This window comes from Epinephelus fuscoguttatus, linkage group LG2 (assembly GCF_011397635.1).
Source record: "Epinephelus fuscoguttatus linkage group LG2, E.fuscoguttatus.final_Chr_v1".
NCBI classification, from domain to species: Eukaryota; Metazoa; Chordata; class Actinopteri; order Perciformes; family Serranidae; genus Epinephelus; species Epinephelus fuscoguttatus.
The window spans coordinates 33,331,415-33,350,207 of NC_064753.1; the positions used below are offsets into that span (position 1 = coordinate 33,331,415).

Sequence of the window (18,793 nt, forward strand, 5' to 3'; positions counted from 1 at the left end):
TACACAACCCAACATTCTGACTCAAAGGACTGAGGAGCTTCTGAGAAGACACTGGTGACTCTTCTGGATCCCTAGGGGAAAATATTCATCACAATGACGGCGAAAATAGGCTTACTTCTGATTCTCCTGCTAACCTTGTTGACAGGTAAGACCTGATCACGACTGCTTCATCATACAGGCTGAATAATGTGTTTTCTTTTTAGTAAAAAAGTATATATAGAATATAATATTTATTGTGTTGCTTTGCATCTTTTCAATCTTTATTGCCCAACATTAATCAAAAAGTAGTCAAATGTAATAAGTTACATCGTTTTAATTGATTAATTAAGATAGTTACATTACTTATTACATTTCTAACTGGATAACTAATCTACTACATTTCAAAAATAATTTTCCATCAATGTATGTTGTGTTAAATTTTCAGCTTTCAAAGTGTGGCTAACCATCACCTCATCTACATCTATTGTTCTTAAATTGATAGTCCTGCAAGAATATGCTAATAAGTAGCTATACTTTCCTCCAGTATTTCCATTTTAAACTACAAAATTTCAGGGAAACATACTGTAGTGTTTACTCAACATTAATGTGACAGATGTAATTACTAGTTACTTTTTAGATTCAGACTCTGGTAAATGGTAAATGGACTGCTCCGACCACTCAGAGTGGTCAAGTGTCACATTCACACACACATTCACACACTGCTGGCCGAGTCCACGTGCTATTCAGTAACCATTCACACGCACTCACACACCAATGGGACAGCCATCAGGAGCAATTTGGGGTTCAGTATCTTTCCCAGGGATTCTTTGACATGCCTGGAAGAGCCGGGGATCAAACTGCCCATCTTGACTAAACTACTGAACCTTATATAAAGTAGGCGAGGCTATTAAAACTAGCTCCAGCTCCACCAACTACAACAGTTAAATGCTTATTACACATTGTTGCATCAGTAACAACAAGCCTAATAGTATTACACTGACTTTTGCTGTTAATACCTCTGTACTTTAAGTATGGGTTTTAGTAGGAGTTTTACATTGTTGCCATGGTATTTTTACCAGCGTCTTGAAAAGTCTTGAAAAATAATGAAAACAGAAACAAACACAACGTTATGTGCGATATTAATTCTTGGCCATGTACACTGATAATAGGTCTAATAATCAATCCTGTGGTGTTGTTGTCACCTTGAAGTTGCCAGGCAACCAGAGAAACTCAAATATTTTGTAACATTTGGACAGAGCTGAGCCACTGTTTCCCTCTGTTTCCAGTCTTTCTACTAAGCTCACCATGTCCTGACTACAGCTTCATATTTATCATACATAATTATCTAGATTTTTACCACCATTTATTCACACCTGAGCAGCACTGACAGTGTTAATAGAGTCCCGTAGTACACAGATAACAGTGTATCTTACCTTTTGTGAAACAATACAGCGCTGTATGACGTTTCTTGCAGGCTAACCCGGAAATTAGTGCTGCATTAGTTCCCTTGTCAAAAAACAAATGTTATTTTTCAGTTGGATTATTGCAGGAAATGAGCTCTGTGGTAAATAAACATTGATTATACTTACACATCTTCGTCAGCAAGATAATCTCCACAACACCATCGTTATGATTTTTGAAGCATAAATGTAAACGCCAGAAATAAAAAAGCTAACGTTAGGCTATAAACCAGAACAAGTGTGTATTATTGGTTACTGTTTATGCCACTTATTATGCTTCTGTGCATTGATAGCTTTTTTATATATATATGATATCTGACTGGGGAGGGTCACATATAAAGATATACATATATATATATATATACTTTGTATAAGCTAGAAAAAACTTTCAGTTGGTTGTCTGCTGTTGAAAATGTCTGGCCCATTGATATTTTCTGGTTTTAAAATCTGGCCCAGTTGAATTTATAATTTAGCAGCACTGCAGTAGATCATCATCTCATAATGGGTGTCAGTTTCAGCAAAAATGTGAATGAATTCTCTTATACTCTTATCTGGACCCAAGTCATGTTAATTATTATATTGCTAGTTATTTTTCTTCTGTAGTCCTGGTAAGTACTGATAAAAATATGATATCAATCTTAATAAATGCATGTATTTAATAAATAATTTTAGGCCTTATTGTCCCTACTGGTTTGATTGCGAAACAGGTATTACATCACATTCTATCTGATATTAAAAAGTCTTAATCTAATATCGAAAATTGAATTTGGTGGACACTGCAGACACCCTGTTTACTTACATTTAATAATAAGAGGAATGACAATAGAGTCAGTGTAATGTGACAGGAACAAGACTCTATAATAAAAGAATAGGCAATAAAATATCTTAAGGAACAGATCCTCAGTTTCCAAAGATTGTCAGAGGTCATCAACAATTTGAATATTCGTAATATAAGAAAAGCTGACATGTTGAATAAAAAATGTTTCCAGTGTTGTTACAGTTTAACTGTTATGATAATGTGCACATTCAAACTACCAATCCCACATTGTGAAATATCCATGCGATTATGAGATGTGTCAAATAGCACGAACAAAGCATTCATCATCAGTGCTGAGTACTTCTGCAGAAACCGATTAACTTGCCTTTAAAAGGACATTACAAGGCCAATAAGGAATTGGGAAATGGGATGTGGTCAGTTTGTAACGTAGTATTGTAGTTATGTCACATGAGTTCACGGTACAGAGTGATGCAGGAATGACTCCTGAAACCTGAAAATGAATTTTAGCACTCGTGGTTTCCTCGTCTCAAAGTCAGTAGATTTTTTTGAATGGGTTTTTAGTTAGATGCCTGAAATAAGGTCTGCGGCTAACACAAGCTTAAGAGACTGCCGTGTTTTGTTCTACGACATAAAATCCGTGAGCAAATACCCCATTCGTGAATTTTGAAACCTACATGTCCTAAAAAAAGGCGGTTGCGGTGGCGACACTGAAGTCTTGCGATTGCAATTATGCTTCAAAAATCATAAAAGTGATGTTCATTTGTGAAGATTATTCTGTTCTTTTCTTGTTCAGAGCTCATTTTCTGCAATAATCCAAAATCCAAATGAAAAATAACATTTGGTTTTTGACGAGGGAACCAGTGCGACGCTATTTTCCGAGTCGGCCTATCCCAGCTGACACTAGGTGAGAGGTGGGGTACACCCTGGACAGGTTGCCAGACTATCACAGGGCTGACACTTAGTGACAGACAACCATTCATTCTCACATTCACACCTACAGCCAATTTAGAGTCACTAATTAACCTGCATGTCTTTGGACTGTGGGAGGAAGCCGGAGTACCTGGAGAAAACCCATACCGACATGGGGAGAACATGGGGCTCCCTCCTGGGATTGAACCAGGAGCCAGCAGTAAAATGTCCATGAACAGACTTTTTTTTTCTCAATATCCACAAACAATTTCATGTTAATTTTAGAAAATATATTAAAATTTACAACACTTGTTCACAGGTGTGTGTCCTCAGAGACCCAGAGACGTAAATGTCAAGGCAGGTGAGATGGTGGCGCTGTACTGCCGCCCTGACAGGAGGAATAATCATGGCGATGCTGGAGTGATCTGGAGAAGTTACACCACCCAGGAGATGAATTTGACCGCCATGTCATCAGCTGAGCAGAAGCAGATGGGCCTGCTGGTTCATGGGAGGAGTCTCGTCATTCTCAGTGCTTCTGTAAAGCATCAGGGGAACTACTCGTGCTCTCAGGGGTAAAGTCCAACAAACGATAAACAACATTACTCTATTGCAAGGAGGCAAAATTCCATGAAACCACATCTAAACTGTTTTTATTCCTGAGACTGACATTGAACAAGACTAAAAGGGCCATAAATAGTTCGGGCATGTAAACAGGATTTACTCCAGAGGGATTATTTTGGTCAAGATCACTGATGAATAAGGTTTTACATTAGTAATTTCTAATAGTAGCTTCATCCTAATGAAGATAAAGTGCAGATGTTTTATGTAAATGATATATTAGAAAACAGTATTGCTCATATTCTGAAAGCAAGGTTTGTCCTGTGTTCAACAACAGCAGCTTTTATACTCGCACAGAGCCACTGAACTTGTTGCTTGAGCATTAAAGGGGAACTATGGCCATTTTCAAAATTTGTATGTTATTCCTACGGTCTAAGACAGTCCAAAAATATCAGTAAACATGAACAACTCTCTCCAAAATCCCCAAACTAGAGTGTTTAAACTCAAATCTGTGATGTCATCCAGCATGAAGCTGGAGTTGCTCCATAGACAGTGAACCCGGGAGAGATGTCACATGGCACTGAGAGCACCATTTCATTTCATCATTCATTGCCTGTGGAGCAGCTCCAGACTTTATACTTGACTTAATTCTGTGGCTTCTGGCTTTCTTACTTCATGTGGTGTTCCCCTTTAAAGAGTAAACTAGAGTCTGTCGCGGCACTAGCAGCTCTAGCAGCATGATTATCTGAACCAAATTTCATGGCAGTCCATCTAGAAGTTTCCAGTCCCAAAGACATTTCACTCAAAACCACAAGATTAAAAGTCAGAGAATCACCAGAGTCATTCAGGATGAATCCTGACTTTCTGGGAACGCTGAATGTCTGTGCAACACATCTTTTCTCAGCAATCCATCCAGTTTGTCTCTACCAAGGAGATGGACTAGCGGACAGTGCCATCCCTAGAGCAATGGCATGATTAAAAGGAGCTCTTACTCTCAGATTTGTCTCTCCATCCAGGCAGTTCTGGTGTGATTTTATTCTTTGCAGCATGAAACCTTGTCTCACATGAAAAGCCACTGCAGAATGTTTAAAATCTGAATGTGAAACCTTTATATTAACTTTTTCTTTGATGACATGACAGGGACGCCGGCAGCCAGGCCTGGTTCAGGCTGACAGTTTACACAACACAGAGAGAGGGTGAGGAGATGAGCCAGTACCCTCAAACCTGTTACGCACAAGAGGCCTGCACATTGTATTGCCCTGATGTTAATGTCCCTGCTGAAGGTATTCTAAATATTACCAGCAACGACATAATATGGCGCAAGGTATGTAACTATGAGTGAGAATAAGATTTGATTGAGAAATAAGGAACTGCATCATGCTCAATTTCGTGTTTTAAAGCTAAGCTTTATGTTTCATCTTGTAGGTGGGCGAGTCATTGCCAATACATGGTTACTTCTCACGTGTGAAAGAGAAAGACCATGGTGCCTACACCTGCAGCAGATCTTACCTATATAATGGTCAAATATATAACAGGACCTTTACTGTGCTGCTTGACGTCAAACCAAAGGGTGAGAAAGAGCACTTCTTTCTATTCATGTTGATGTTCACAGACTTTAATATGTTTATTTGTGTTACATGTTTCCTGTTTTTGTGGCACAGAAAAATCTGGAACACCAGTAATACTTTCACCACTCGGTGGTGATGTCTTTCATGTAGATTTAGGTGAGTTATATGTCCTATTTTGTAGATGCATTCACGTGTATACACATGGCTATTATAACAGGTGAAAGTAACAAAAATTATTTTGAAAAATGTAGGTTATGAAAATGCATGTGAATTGAAAAACTGAGATGTAAACATTGATGTTAAAAAATAGTGATAAATTATCAAGAGATTTGATTAATTTGTCTACCATTCATCATTCACAACATCCAAGTGGGAAAACACACTGACTAACTGTTGAAGGTTTTGGCTCTCACAGGGAAACTTTGCGGATTTTCAACCAGCTATGTGTCACTGCAGTGCGTGCAAACACACGGTGTTTCTTTCCTCACCAGAGCTCCCGGCTCATCCGCTGAGGTTATGAGACAATGGGCCCCTAGGCACAGATATGCAAAGGGCCCCACCACCTCTTCTACATAGGAGCAAGACACAAAGACTATGTAGTGGTTTGGGTCTCTTTGTCGTTATGCATCATATAATGGTTTTGCATCTCTATGTGGTCAGTTTGCCTCTCCTTGTGCTGGTTTTGTGTCTCTTTGAAGTCATGTTGTGTCTCTTTTGGCTCGTTTTGACTCGTTCGGTTCTTGTTAATGTCCATTCATCCATCCATTCATTTTCATCCCCTTATCCGAGGTCGAGTTGAGGGGGCAGCAGGCCAAGCAAGGCACCTCAGACATCCCTCTCCCCAGTAACGTTTTCCAGCTCCTCCTGGGGGACCCCAAGGCGTTCCCAGGCCAAATGATATATGTAATCCCTCCAGTGTGTCTGCCCCAGAGCCACCCCCGCGGGAGCCGCCCAGGATCAGATGCCGGAACCACTTCAACTGACCCCTTTGATGCAAAGGAGCAGCGGCTCTACTCCGAGTTCCCTGTGGATGTCCAAGCTCCTCACCCTATCTCTGAGGCCCTTGCTCTGAAGGGCTAGTTTCATACCCACTACCCCTTGTTATGCCCCCTACCCCTACATGCAAAAAGGAATTGGGACACCCCTACCCCTAGGGCCAAAGGGTAAGGCTAAGGGGGGGTATTGGGACAGGCCCTAAGGATGAGCCCAGCCACCCCACAGAGGAAACTCATTTCGGCTGATTGTACCTGCGATCTCATTCTTTCCGTCACTACCTAGAGCTCATGACCATATGTGAGGGTTGGGAAGTAGATGGGCCATTAAATCAAAAGCTTCGCCTTCTGGCTCAGCTCCCTCTTCACCACGACGGTCCAGCGCAGCGCCCGCATCATTGCAGAAACTGCGCCAAACCACCATTCCATCTCACTCTCCATTCTACCCTCACTCGTGAACAAGACCCTGAGATACTTGAACTCCCTTGCTTGAAGCAGTAACTCTCCCCAAACACAGATGGGGCAATCCACCGGTTTCCGGCAGAGAACCATGGCTTCAGTTTTGGACTTGTTAATGTGCGTAACATTTTGTTAGTGAAGGCCAGGGGACACCTTGGGCCTCTGGGCCTGTGCCCGGTAGTCCTGTTCAGTAATCTAGCCATGGTTGTGAATGATGAATGACAGATGGGGAAAATGATTAAACATGGCTCTGTTTTTATCACATCACAGCTGTTTTAATCAAATAGGGTATGAATTAATTAAATCACATAATAACCTCCATTTGTATCATTTAATTTTTGTACTGCTGCCACTCCTCACAGACTATAGCTTAAAAAAACATAAACTGCGTTAACTCTGCTTTTTCTAGGCTCAACAAAGGTGATTGATTGTGAAGGTGTCATGTATTCAGACTTTGATGGCATGTTCTGGTACAGCGGGGAGTCAGTTGTAGAAACAAAAAACAGCTATTCAATTTTCTACAATACAACACGGTAAAGATTTTGTATGAGAAAAAAAGTTTGGAAGCACAAATGTTAAAGGCAGCCACATTTACACACATGCACATTGTAGCTAACAGTCGTCTTTCTGGATTTTTTTCTTTCCTTTTCTTTACAGGGAAAAGAATGCTGGAGAAATAAAGATGACAGCATCTCTCGTCTTCAAAAAAGTGTCAGAGGTGGATTTATCAAAAAATTACACCTGTAAACTTACATCTGTCTCTGGACACTCAAGCTCTGTCACCATCACTTTGGCCCAAAAAAGTATGTAAGGTGTATGGAATTGCTATTGTATATGTATTATTCCAGAGGTGTTGTGTACGATTTATGATACTAAAGCTTGAACCAGTTCAACTGAACTGTACTTGTTAATCACATCTCCAATTAACACACATTTAAATTATGAGGAAGTTTCATCTGCTGTCTGCTACTTTAAATAAATTTTAAGAGTTATTTGTCCTTTATACGCCTACAGCACCTCCTTCCTCCTTCTCCCTGGCTCTCAGCATTCTCTGTGCCGTGGTGGTGGTGGTGGTGTTCGTTGTAGCAGTTGTTGTTATTGTGAAGCTATCCTTGTCCAAGATCTGGCCTGCTGCACACCACCCATGCAGCGTTTGTGGAGCAGCAGACCCACTTGATCCAAGACTGAGTCACAATTAAAATATCATGTCAGTGTTTTAGTATAATACATATATATTTAGCTCACACTGAAAGATGACTCACTGCTGTCATACTACGCTTTATATAACAGAAATATATTTTTAAAGAAATAATTTTTAATGTTTAAATATTTTAAGGTTTTGTTGGGATTTATAATTTACCTTAACACTATTTTTTAAGATCCTCTACCTCACTGTTTTCCTTCTCATATGTTCTCCATCCTCTCACCTCTGAAACTTTTTTCACCTGCCACTCCATATGTCATAAGAATACAATGTCCTAGTGTAGTGGTGCCCCCTCCTGGTGAGCTCCAGCACTGCAAATATTCCATCTGATCATGAGCTCTTGATGGTTGGACACATCTCATTGAGTGAAAAGCTTCTTTTCACAGCACACTTTTTGACTTGACCTCATATAAGCTTATATTTCAACCCCTAGGCATATTTTGAATGTGGATAGGGCAAGTATCTTTATCTCTTATTTATTTATATATTAATTCATTAAAAATGATCATTTTACATCATTTTTAGAATTTGTTTTATGTTTTTTTTTAAATTTTTTATTATTATTTTTTTTTTTAGCTCAGAACAAGGTGCCTCAACCGTCCCAGGGAGGTGGAATTCTGGGAAAATGCATTCCTTGTACATTCACAAGTTTGGGTAAAGCAAAATATGTGTTCTGAGTTTGTGATTAAAATAAATGGCAAGTAAATAAAATTAGGTTTCAAAATTGTGAAATAATCAGCAGCATTCTCTGCTGAGACGCTCTTGAAGAACAAGAGCCACTCCAAAGCGACGGACTCTCGTTCAGCAGCTCACAGCAGCTAACATTAACTCAGAGCACACACCTACAGCAGTGAGCAGTAACTGTCTAAAGGTATGTCGGTGATGGTCATTTTGCCTGGGGTTATATGATTGTAGCATTTAACAGTTATTTATTCATGTATGTATCAGGGGTGTCAAACTCATTTTAGTTCATGGGCCACATACAGCACAATTTGATCTCATATGGGCCGGACCAGTAAAACCATTGCATAATAATCTCTACATAACAAAGCTTTTAAATATGTACCTCTCTTTTAGTGTAATGAAGTAACATTACAGGCAGCTTACACCCTGAAAACACTGACAATAAATAAATAATCCATAAACAAAATCAATGATGAACAGCCTGAGTTAAAACCTAAAAGATGACAGAAAAATAAGTGCCATTTCAATAATATGTCTGTTTTTCAGCAAACTCACCCTCAGAGTGCCACTTTGATGCTGTTCCATCTGCAATAAGGTAGCTAGCTAGCTTTCACAGCTGCAATGCCGATCTCTCAACTAAAACTAAAACCAAACTTGTTTCCTCAAACCTGCCGACAATTAAATTTATCTTTTCTCTTAGTTGTCCTTGCAAGTTGTTGCATTTTTGCTGTCATGAGTTTGATAGTGGTGCTAAATACAATATTTCTTATGCACTGAAAGGTGCTGCGAGCATACCAAGCTCACTGGCTTCCCATTTACCTCTGTCGGGCAATCAGAGTTAGTTTATTTGGACAAATAGTAATAGTAGTGCATTTAATTGAAAAATTAGAGTTAATGACTTCTCTGCAATTTTAACTTGAAATTTATTGAGTGGGCCGTTTGGTGGGGGCCGTATGTTTGCCACCCCTGTATTAGACTGAAAGAGCTAAGAGAGCTTGTGGAACGTAGTGAAACCACATTCACACATGGGGTGAGCTAAATGACTCTGATCCGTTAGTAGTAGCATAACTCTATATAGTAGAGGTGAGGTTATGATAGGATGGTGTCTGTGCATCATAAGATTTCAGGCCCGCCCAGAAAATCCTGGGCACAGGAACTCCGCAATGCAAAATGACACTGTTCACAGACACAGTATTTTCTAGCATGTATAATGTATTTAGAAAGAAATGATTAATTCTTCTTGAACAAAACTGTGCCTTTTCACATTTCAGTTACCCTCGAAAAAACTTGATAGCAGCACTTGATAAATTGTTAGCAGACGTGTAGTTCTGTTCAGGGATCAAATCATTTTTTTTTACTGTCCAAGTAGTCTGTGTGTAATGGAAAGTTATTATGTGTCGATATAAAAGTGTCCCAGCCGACCCCACTCTCACCCTCTGCGAGTACTGAGTGGAAATGTGAGCCGCCACATGGAAATGGAAACCTAACTAATTTCCCGCATAAAGGTCATGTTATCATGCAGAGTGCCACTCAGTCTGTGAAAGCAGTTAGTGACTGTGTCTCTAAAGATAACCCTCAGTGATTTAGTCAGTGAAAAGATTCTCTCCTGTAGAATCCAATGTCTTTTTGCATTTGTTTTTTTTACGTGTGCTTTAATTTATCTGTATATGTATATATGTACACATGTATGTATATATATGATGTGTATTTATTTTTTTAACTTTTTATCTTTGTATTTCGATACTTGTATGTGTGATATGGATATGTTTTTTTATCTTTATATTTCTATATTTGTAACTGTATGATGGCACCTTGGGGCTGGGAGAAAGCGCAGGTTCGTTGCCATGTACCATTAAAGATATCTCTGCTGCTATCTGGCTCTTGTGAGTACCCTGACTTTATGGAAGTGCAACACTATATTCCTGGACTGCTTTAAAGCTTTGAGGTTTTGCCTTGTCACACCTTACTGTAAAATGAAGCTGTGTCCAGTTTGTCTTTTGGTTGTTACAAGTTTACCCAAAGAGCATGTTTAAGTCAATGTACCGGCAACAGTCGTGGACTCAAGCATTATGTTTTCAGGTTGTCCATACGCCCATCTCATTCTTGTGAATGCAATGTCTCAGGAGCCCCTTGAAAGAATTTGTTGACTTAACGATGAACTGATTTGATTTTTTGTGGTCAGCAGTCAAAGGTCAGAGGCCACTGTGACCTCACAAACATGGTTTTGGCCATAACTCGAGAATTTATACGCTAGTCATGACAAAATATCACACAAATGTCCAATATGATAAAGTAATGACATTTTATGTCCAAAAGGTCAATGGTAAACTTTACTGTGACATCCTAATGTTCTGAAAAATCACTTTTCTGGCCATTATTCAACGCCATAACTCAGGAACAAAAGGGAAGACATTTAGTCAGATAGTGAATTGGTGACACTAACTTTGGGTGTCCATCTTGAAACTTTGCTGACATAGCGGTCTTCTGTGCTGTCTGATTGAAATGCATGTGTTGCCATTGCGGTGACAATTAATGTGACGCTCTTCCTTGAGTTTCACTTTTCGTCATTGTGGTTTAACATGACTGGGGAAGGGTTCAACTCAGCAGAACTGCTTGTGAAGGCTGTGTGACCACAGTGAGATTTTGACGACACTCTTGAATGTTTGGTGTGCAAAGCTGCAGGCTGTCATGATGTTGAAAGTGCTCCTGCTCCCTCTGTGTTTCTTCTTTGCGTCACTAACAGGTAAGAGAATGGTGTCAAAGGGTAAACATTCAGTGTTACGTGTCATTTGGTTTCATTGGACAGATAGATAGATAGATGGATAGCTAGATAGATAGATAGATAGATAGATAGATAGATAGATAGATAGATAGACAGACCGACAGAGCTTATTTTTCTTTATATACTGCTGGGTAGCTTGTGAATTCTGTCCTATAGGAAACAATAAAGTCTTATCTTAACACATAGTAAGACATCATAATTTATTTTGTGATTATATTCTGTCGTTATTAATGTGAATCTGCAAAATGACCAATTACTAAAGTCATCAAATAAATCTAGTGGAGGAAAAAGTACAAGATTTGCCTCTGAAGTTTAAAGTAGCAGAAAAGGGAAATGCTCAGAAAAAGTACCTCAAAATTGTACTTGAGTAGAGTACTTGTGTAAATTTAGATCAAATCATAGATATTAAGCATCATGCAAATATTACATAATTTAAATTTTAAATGCATCAGAACATATCTGTCTATCTTAAGGCACTGGACTCATGCTGAATCCCACAAATGACTCATTTTCCGTCAAACTGAAATCATAAGATACCAAAAAATAAGGATGTGGTTAAGAACACCCACTTTCAACACTTTACAGCCACCAAGCAAATGCTGTCTCACCAATGATCAGGGCATGAAATTAACAAAATATTTTGGGGGCAATTTTGGCCCCACGGTCTAAAAAATGGGGGCATTTTCAAAATGTTTGGGGGCCATCAAAAAATTGTAATTATGTTCTAACAATAAGCACATGAAAAGCAAAACCAACTAAGATAGTGTCTTCACTCTTCAGTAGAAACCACTATAAATGAAATAAATAATGGGTTACATGAAGTTATGGTTGCAAAATATCACTCAGATTTCCTATAATTCAACCAGTGTAAATGTGATGATTTAACCATTAATCTACTGATAGCAGTACTAAGGTTTCACCACATTACAGTTACTTTTACTGTTAAAAAAGCTAAATTACTATAAATTCCTTAGATGCAATCCTGGAAGTAAGTTAATTTAAAATTTAACATTCATTATACCTTAATTTTTCATTAATTTGTCATTGTGTACACACATATCACCCAAGAAATGGTTAATTTATACTTATGGTACAGCAAAGCCCCCTCCCCTTCTCTGTCAGATTATTCTCACGTAATCAGTGCAATCTCGTTGATTATGTCTGGAAAATGAGTTGTAGACGTGACGGTAAATTAATTTAATAAAAATAAAAGTACACTTCTTATACTAATTATACTACTAATGTCAGATTGATTGTAATACTGTTAAAAATTTAAATACATATATTTGTTTCAAAAACTTGGGGGCAATTTTGGCACCCGGAACATGGCTTTTGGGGGCATTGTTGGATAAATTGCGGGCCAAATGGCCTGTGGCCCTTGCTAATTTCTGACACTGCCAATGATCCAGTATGAGGTGTTACCAGAGCAGACGGTAATGATATCCACAAACAAGTTCATGTTAATTTTACAATATACACTCAAATTTACAACACTTGTTCACAGGTGTGTGTCCTCAGAGACCCAAAGACGTAAATGTCAAGGCAGGGGAGATGGTGGCACTGTACTGCCGCCCTGACAGGAGGAATAATCATGGCGATGCTGGAGTGATCTGGAGAAGTTACACCACCCAGGAGATGAATTTGACCGCAATGTCATCAGCTGAGCAGAAGCAGATGGGCCTGCTGGTTCATGGGAGGAGTCTCGTCATTCTCAGTGCTTCTGTAAAGCATCAGGGGAACTACTCGTGCTCTCAGGGGTAAAGTCCAACAAACGATAAACAACATTACTCTATTGCAAGGAGGCAAAATTCCATGAAACCACGTCTAAACTGTTTTTATTCCTGAGACTGACATTGACCAAGACTAAAAGTGCCATAAATAGTTCGGGCATGTAAACAGGATTTACTCCAGAGGGATTATTTTGGTCAAGATCACTGATGAATAAGGTTTTACATTAGTAATTTCTATCAGTAGCGTAGTGGATAGTGCCGGTGCCCCATGTATAGAGGTGATGCCTCGCTGCAGCGGTTGCGAGTTTGACTCCAGCTTGCAACCCTTTGCTGCATGTTGTCCCCCCACTCTCTCTCTCTCCCCCATTTCACACACTATCCTGTCCATTAAAGGCAAAAAGCCCCAAAAAAATATCTTTGGCAGTCCATCTAGAAGTTTCCAGTCCCAAAGACATTTCACTCAAAACCACAAGATTAAAAGTCAGAGAATCACCAGAGTCATTCAGGATGAATCCTGACTTTCTGGGAACGCTGAATGTCTGTGCAACATCTCTTTTCTCAGCAATCCATCCAGTTTGTCTCTACCAAGGAGATGGACTAGCAGACAGTGCCATCCCTAGAGCAATGGCATGATTAAAAGGAGTTACTTACTCTCAGATTTGTCTCTGCATCCAGGCAGTTCTGGTGTGATTTTCTTCTTTGCAGCATGAAACCTTGTCTCACATGAAAAGCCACTGCAGAATGTTTAAAATCTGAATGTGAAACCTTTATATTAACTTTTTCTTTGATGACATGACAGGGACGCTGGCAGCCAGGCCTGGTTCAGGCTGACAGTTTACACAACACAGAGAGAGGGTGAGGAGATGAGCCAGTACCCTCAAACCTGTAACGCACAAGAGGCCTGCACATTGGATTGCCCTGATGTTAATGTCCCTGCTGAAGGTATTCTAAATATTACCAGCAACGACATAATATGGCGCAAGGTATGTAACCATGAGTGGGAGTAAGATTTGATTGAGAAATAAGGAACTGCATCATGCACAGTTTGATTTTACATCATTTGTGTTTTAAAGCTAAGCTTTATGTTTCATCTTGTAGGTGGGCGAGTCATTGCCAATAGATGGTTACTTCTCACGTGTGAAAGAGAAAGACCAGGGTGCCTACACCTGCAGCAGATCTTACCTGTATAATGGTCAAATATATAACAGGACCTTTACTGTGGTGCTTGACGTCAAACCAAAGGGTGAGAAAGAGCACATTTTGTATTTGTATTCATGTGTTGAAAAAAAGATATAAAGTGTTTTCTCCTTTTTTTGCACAGAAATAGCGAAATATCCGAGCATCACGAAACCAAACAAGGGTGATAACTTTACTGTAGATTTGGGTGAGCTTCAATGAAACGTCAAGACACACACTAAGATTTACAAGCATTTACTGTCTTTCTGAATTACACTCTGTAGATCTCATGTAAACCCCTGTGTTTCTAGGCTCAACAAAGGTGATTGATTGTGAAGGTGTCATGTATTCAGACTTTGATGGCATGTTCTGGTACAGCGGGGAGCGGTACGGGGAGTCAGTTGTAGAGAAAAACAACAGCTTTCCAGTTTTCTACAATACAACACGGTAAAGATTTTGTATGAACAAAAGAGGTTTGGAAGTGCAAATGTTAAACGCAGCCACATTTACACACATGCACATTATAGCTAACAGTCGTCTTTCTGGATTTTTCTTTTTCCTTTCCTTTTCTTTACAGGGAAAAGAAAGCTGGAGAAATAAAGATGACAGCATCTCTCGTCTTCAAAAAAGTGTCAGAGGAGGATTTATCAAAAAATTACACCTGTAAACTTGTAGCTGTATCTGGACACTCAAGCTCTGTCACCATCACTTTGGCCCAAAAACGTATGTAAGATGTACTGGTAGAGCTTCGGTTTTAGCTTTGCTGCTATTGTATATGCATTTTTCCAGAGGTGCTGTGTACTATTTACTATACTAAAGCTCCAACCAGTTCAACTGATGATCCCAGGATGCACTTAATTGTACTTGATAATCACATCCCCAATTAACACACATTTAAATGATGAGGAAGTTTCATCTGCTGTCTGCTACTTTAAATAAATTAAATTTAGTTACTTGTCCTCTATACGCCTGCAGCATCTCCTTCCTTCCTTCTCCCTGGCTCTCAGCATTCTCTGTGTCAGCGTTGCGATTGTTGTAACAGTTGTTTAGTCTTCAAAAAAGTGATAGAGGAGGATCTATTTAAAAAACAAAAACACATGTAAACTTGAATCTGCATCTGGACACACAAACATCACCATTGCCTTGACTCAAAAGCATATGTTGGATGGATGGATAGATTTTTGAGTGGGGCTGCAGTTAATTGTTATTGGACATCTATCATTGTTATCATTTTTGGGTTCATGAATTGGAATGATGTCATTTTTCAGTCTATTATGAGTGTTTTAATTAGTAATACATTTATTCTCTCCCTACATTTTCTACAGCTCGCCCTTCTTATGTGTCCCTGGTTGTTGCCTTTGCCAGCACCACGCTGGTGGTGGTTTTTACAGTACTTATCTACGTGAGGTTCAAAATCGACATCACTCTGTTCCTAAGAGACACTCTTGGCTGCCATAGCAGCACCTCAGGTGGGAATCATGTTTTTGGTTTACTAACAACTTGTGTTCAAGGTAACGCTCCACCCGAAGAATAACCATTTGTGTATCAATTACTTACCGTGTGTTACCTCAAATTAAGGAAGGAAAATGTTTTTCTCTCATGCCTCCACAGTAAACAGAGTATCCAAAAAAGGCAAACATTCATAATGAGCTGAAGTCAACAACTACAAAACTAGGCGGCATACTGGTGCAGTGGTTAGCATTGTCACCACTTGTCCTGCCGCGTTTCCTCCTGACGCTGTTGGGCGCTGTTAAACTACAACGGCAACTGGCCACATATATGCTGATGTTAAAGGACAGCTTTTTTCTTGGTTTCTGATGCCACAAGTCACTGCCCAAGCGTCAGATTTCAACTTCGGAGTGAGACCTGGCTCTTCTTTCAGGAAGGACAGCAGTGACAAATCTGTTGTTTTTTTGTTGTCTGCTTAGATGGAAAGAGCTATGACGCCTTTTTGATGTGTTACAAGAGTGACACAGATGCAGGACTAAATGCTCATGACAGAAGATGGCTGGAAAGTGTTTTGGAGGAAGAGTTTGGTTACCGTCTCTGCCTTTATGATCGTGACATCTTGCCAGGGAAAGGTATGTATTTCAGACATACTTAAAATAAAAATCTACCTTAAAATCCTAAGGAATATAAATAATATTAAATCTGAACTCTGGTTGGTTGCAGCTGTAGCCGAGGCAGTGCTGGACAGTATAGAGCAGAGTCGCACCATGATTTTGATTCCCACCTCTCCAGATCTCGGTCCAGGCTCTGGCCTGCTGAGTGCAATCCATGCAGCCCTTGTGGAGCGGCAGACTCGCTTGGTTTTCATCAAAACTGAGGCAACAGAAGTGCAGAAATCTGGTTCGTTACCAGAGGCCTTACAGCTTCTTAGCAAAGCTGGAGACTGTGTCACATGGAAAGGCGAAAGCTCCATGCGGTCCTCCTCCTCTTTCTGGAAGCAGCTACGTTATTACCTACCCACCCCACAGCAGCATGCACCACAAATAAGGCTTTCAACTCAAACGATCTAGGATGTTAACTAGGTTAAAGTGTTGAGCCATGTCAGAATTCATAGCTTATATCTATTTTCAGTATATGACTGAAGACGATAGATTAGTCCCAATTTTATTTGTGTGAGAAGATCGACAATCAGAGTTTAAATGTGTAAACTGTAAACAACTTACACAAATATAAAGTGCAGAATTAAAGAATTAAAATATACACATAAAAACTGAATTCACTGGATTTACTCACTTTATTTTAATACATTTCCTGCTATGCCGCTGTGTGTATGCAAGTATTCTATGGGAAACATTAACATACAATTATTTAAATATATTTGTACTGTCACTGTCATGCTGCTCTTCATCCTTGTTCATTTCCTCTATCACTGCATGTACTGTACCATAAAATGTGTTTCTGTGATGCCCTAAAGCATGTCTGAACTGTATTTCAAAAATATATTGTATTTTACAGCTATATTCATTAATATTTCTTTAATATTAAAATCTACTGAGAATTATGACCAGACTTTTTGTTTTGTCTTTACTAACTGTACAACAGCACAATAATACACATGCTATATGGCTGAGTCTGTAACCATACTGTGCGATCCAAAGAGACAGACTGGCTGATTTTACATTATTGTAGTAGTATAGTATAGAAGTATAGATATTGCACAATACTGATATTGTACCTGAGTGATTAATTGTAAGCAGTAAATATTTTACAGTTGGTATATTCAGATATAGACATTGCACATGAGTGATGATTGAAAGACTGACAGAAGTCATGGGGTGATTATTAAAAGTTAAAAGCATGAGTATCTGTAAAACAGTCTGGTTGATTTTCATATGTGTGGTCTAGTGGGAGCAGTGCTGGTTGTATAGTCTGACAGCAGCAGGAAGGAAGGACCTGCAGTATCTCTCCTTCAAACACTGCAGGCGAAGCAGCCTGTCTCTCAAGATGCTGCCCAGTGCTGACAAAGTGTCCTGCATGGGGTGGGACATGTTGTCCATAAAGAATGATAGCTTGGCTGTTGTCAGTCTTGGAGATCATGTGTCTGAGAAAGATGACCTCTGTTTTGGGGTTGCACAAGGGAGCTTGTCGGCCCTAAAACAAAAAGAGAAGTGCTTCTTAACAATCTGTGTAATTTAACTCCCTGGATTAAATCTGAGGTGACAAGTGTTGGTGTGATCCTGATTCAGACCTAAGCTGCAAGTCCCACATTAACAAGACGACCAAAACATCATTTTTCCACCTTAGAAACACAGCTAAGGTACGACTATTTTTAATTGAATAGGAGGCCAAGATATTGACTCATGCCTTTATTTCAAACCGACTTGACTACTGTGACGCATGTTTTATCAGCTTCACAAAAAACACCACTGAGTGACTTCAGCTCATTCAGAACTCTGCAGCTCGGCTATTAACCAGAGCCAAGAGGAGAATGCACATCAAGCCAGTCTGAGCTGCTCTGGACTGACTTCCTGTGACATTTAGATTTGATTTTAAGGCCCTCCTCCTTGTATACAAAGCGATAAATGGACTAGGACCAAGCTATATTGCTAACTACCTTGTTAACTATTTGCCTCCAAGAATACTGCAATCATCTGCTGCTGGTTTATTGGATGTTCCCAGCAACAGCTGGAAGAAGATCAGGGATGCAGCCTTTGTCAGTTACGCCCCAAAGCTATGGAACACACTACCTATAGATATCAGGGAAGCTAGCTCACTAAATATTTTTAAAAGAAAGCTAAAAACATTTCTGTTCACTTTAGGCTTTGACTTTCCTGATACAGGTCTGAAAGTCTTTCTTTTTACACTTCACACTGTTGCAACTCTTAAAATCTTATTGATTTTATGATTTATAGTTTTACAGCTGAGTAATTTAATGAATCAGTTCTGTTTTATGTTCATTCTGTCTATTTTCATGTGAAGCACTCAGTGCTTATACTGCCCTTATTGTAAAGCACTTTGTGCTGCATTTCTCATATGAAAGGTGCTATGTGAACTAGAAAAGCAGG

The 18,793-nt window shown here is 39.4% G+C and overlaps 2 protein-coding genes across 4 annotated transcripts; both read left to right on the forward strand.

Moving 5' to 3' along the window:
- Nucleotides 1-8: 8 nt before the first annotated feature.
- On the forward strand, nucleotides 9-10,452 carry LOC125903687 (interleukin-1 receptor type 2-like). Of its 3 annotated transcripts, XM_049600768.1 has the most exons (8): nucleotides 9-145; nucleotides 3,446-3,698; nucleotides 4,825-5,008; nucleotides 5,110-5,254; nucleotides 5,346-5,408; nucleotides 7,113-7,236; nucleotides 7,361-7,506; nucleotides 7,718-10,452. In XM_049600768.1, exons 1-8 carry the CDS (start codon nucleotides 94-96, stop codon nucleotides 7,900-7,902), a joined length of 1,152 nt encoding a protein of 383 aa, XP_049456725.1. In that variant the 5' UTR covers nucleotides 9-93; the 3' UTR covers nucleotides 7,903-10,452. The 3 variants fall into 3 exon arrangements, 2 of the variants coding, with proteins under 2 accessions (XP_049456725.1, XP_049456737.1); XR_007451329.1 differs by lacking the exon at nucleotides 7,113-7,236 and having other exon boundaries at nucleotides 7,718-7,851; XM_049600780.1 differs by lacking the exons at nucleotides 7,113-7,236; nucleotides 7,718-10,452 and having other exon boundaries at nucleotides 7,361-7,708.
- A 762-nt stretch (nucleotides 10,453-11,214) lies between these two features.
- Nucleotides 11,215-17,267, forward strand: LOC125903656 (interleukin-1 receptor accessory protein-like). Its single transcript, XM_049600706.1, has 10 exons — nucleotides 11,215-11,334; nucleotides 12,878-13,130; nucleotides 13,903-14,086; nucleotides 14,202-14,346; nucleotides 14,425-14,487; nucleotides 14,591-14,726; nucleotides 14,857-15,002; nucleotides 15,605-15,748; nucleotides 16,208-16,360; nucleotides 16,452-17,267. Exons 1-10 carry the CDS (start codon nucleotides 11,280-11,282, stop codon nucleotides 16,796-16,798), a joined length of 1,626 nt encoding a protein of 541 aa, XP_049456663.1. The 5' UTR covers nucleotides 11,215-11,279; the 3' UTR covers nucleotides 16,799-17,267.
- Nucleotides 17,268-18,793: the final 1,526 nt, after the last annotated feature.

Coding starts and splice junctions, on each gene's coding strand:
- LOC125903687 (XM_049600768.1), top strand. CDS start 94: ATGACGGCGAAAATAGGCTTACTTCTGATTCTCCTGCTAACCTTGTTG. Junction 3,699..4,824: donor AACTACTCGTGCTCTCAGGG/GTAAAGTCCAAC, acceptor ATGACATGACAG/GGACGCCGGCAGCCAGGCCT. Junction 7,507..7,717: donor CATCACTTTGGCCCAAAAAA/GTATGTAAGGTG, acceptor ATACGCCTACAG/CACCTCCTTCCTCCTTCTCC.
- LOC125903656 (XM_049600706.1), top strand. CDS start 11,280: ATGATGTTGAAAGTGCTCCTGCTCCCTCTGTGTTTCTTCTTTGCGTCA. Junction 15,003..15,604: donor CATCACTTTGGCCCAAAAAC/GTATGTAAGATG, acceptor CATTTTCTACAG/CTCGCCCTTCTTATGTGTCC. Junction 16,361..16,451: donor TGACATCTTGCCAGGGAAAG/GTATGTATTTCA, acceptor GGTTGGTTGCAG/CTGTAGCCGAGGCAGTGCTG.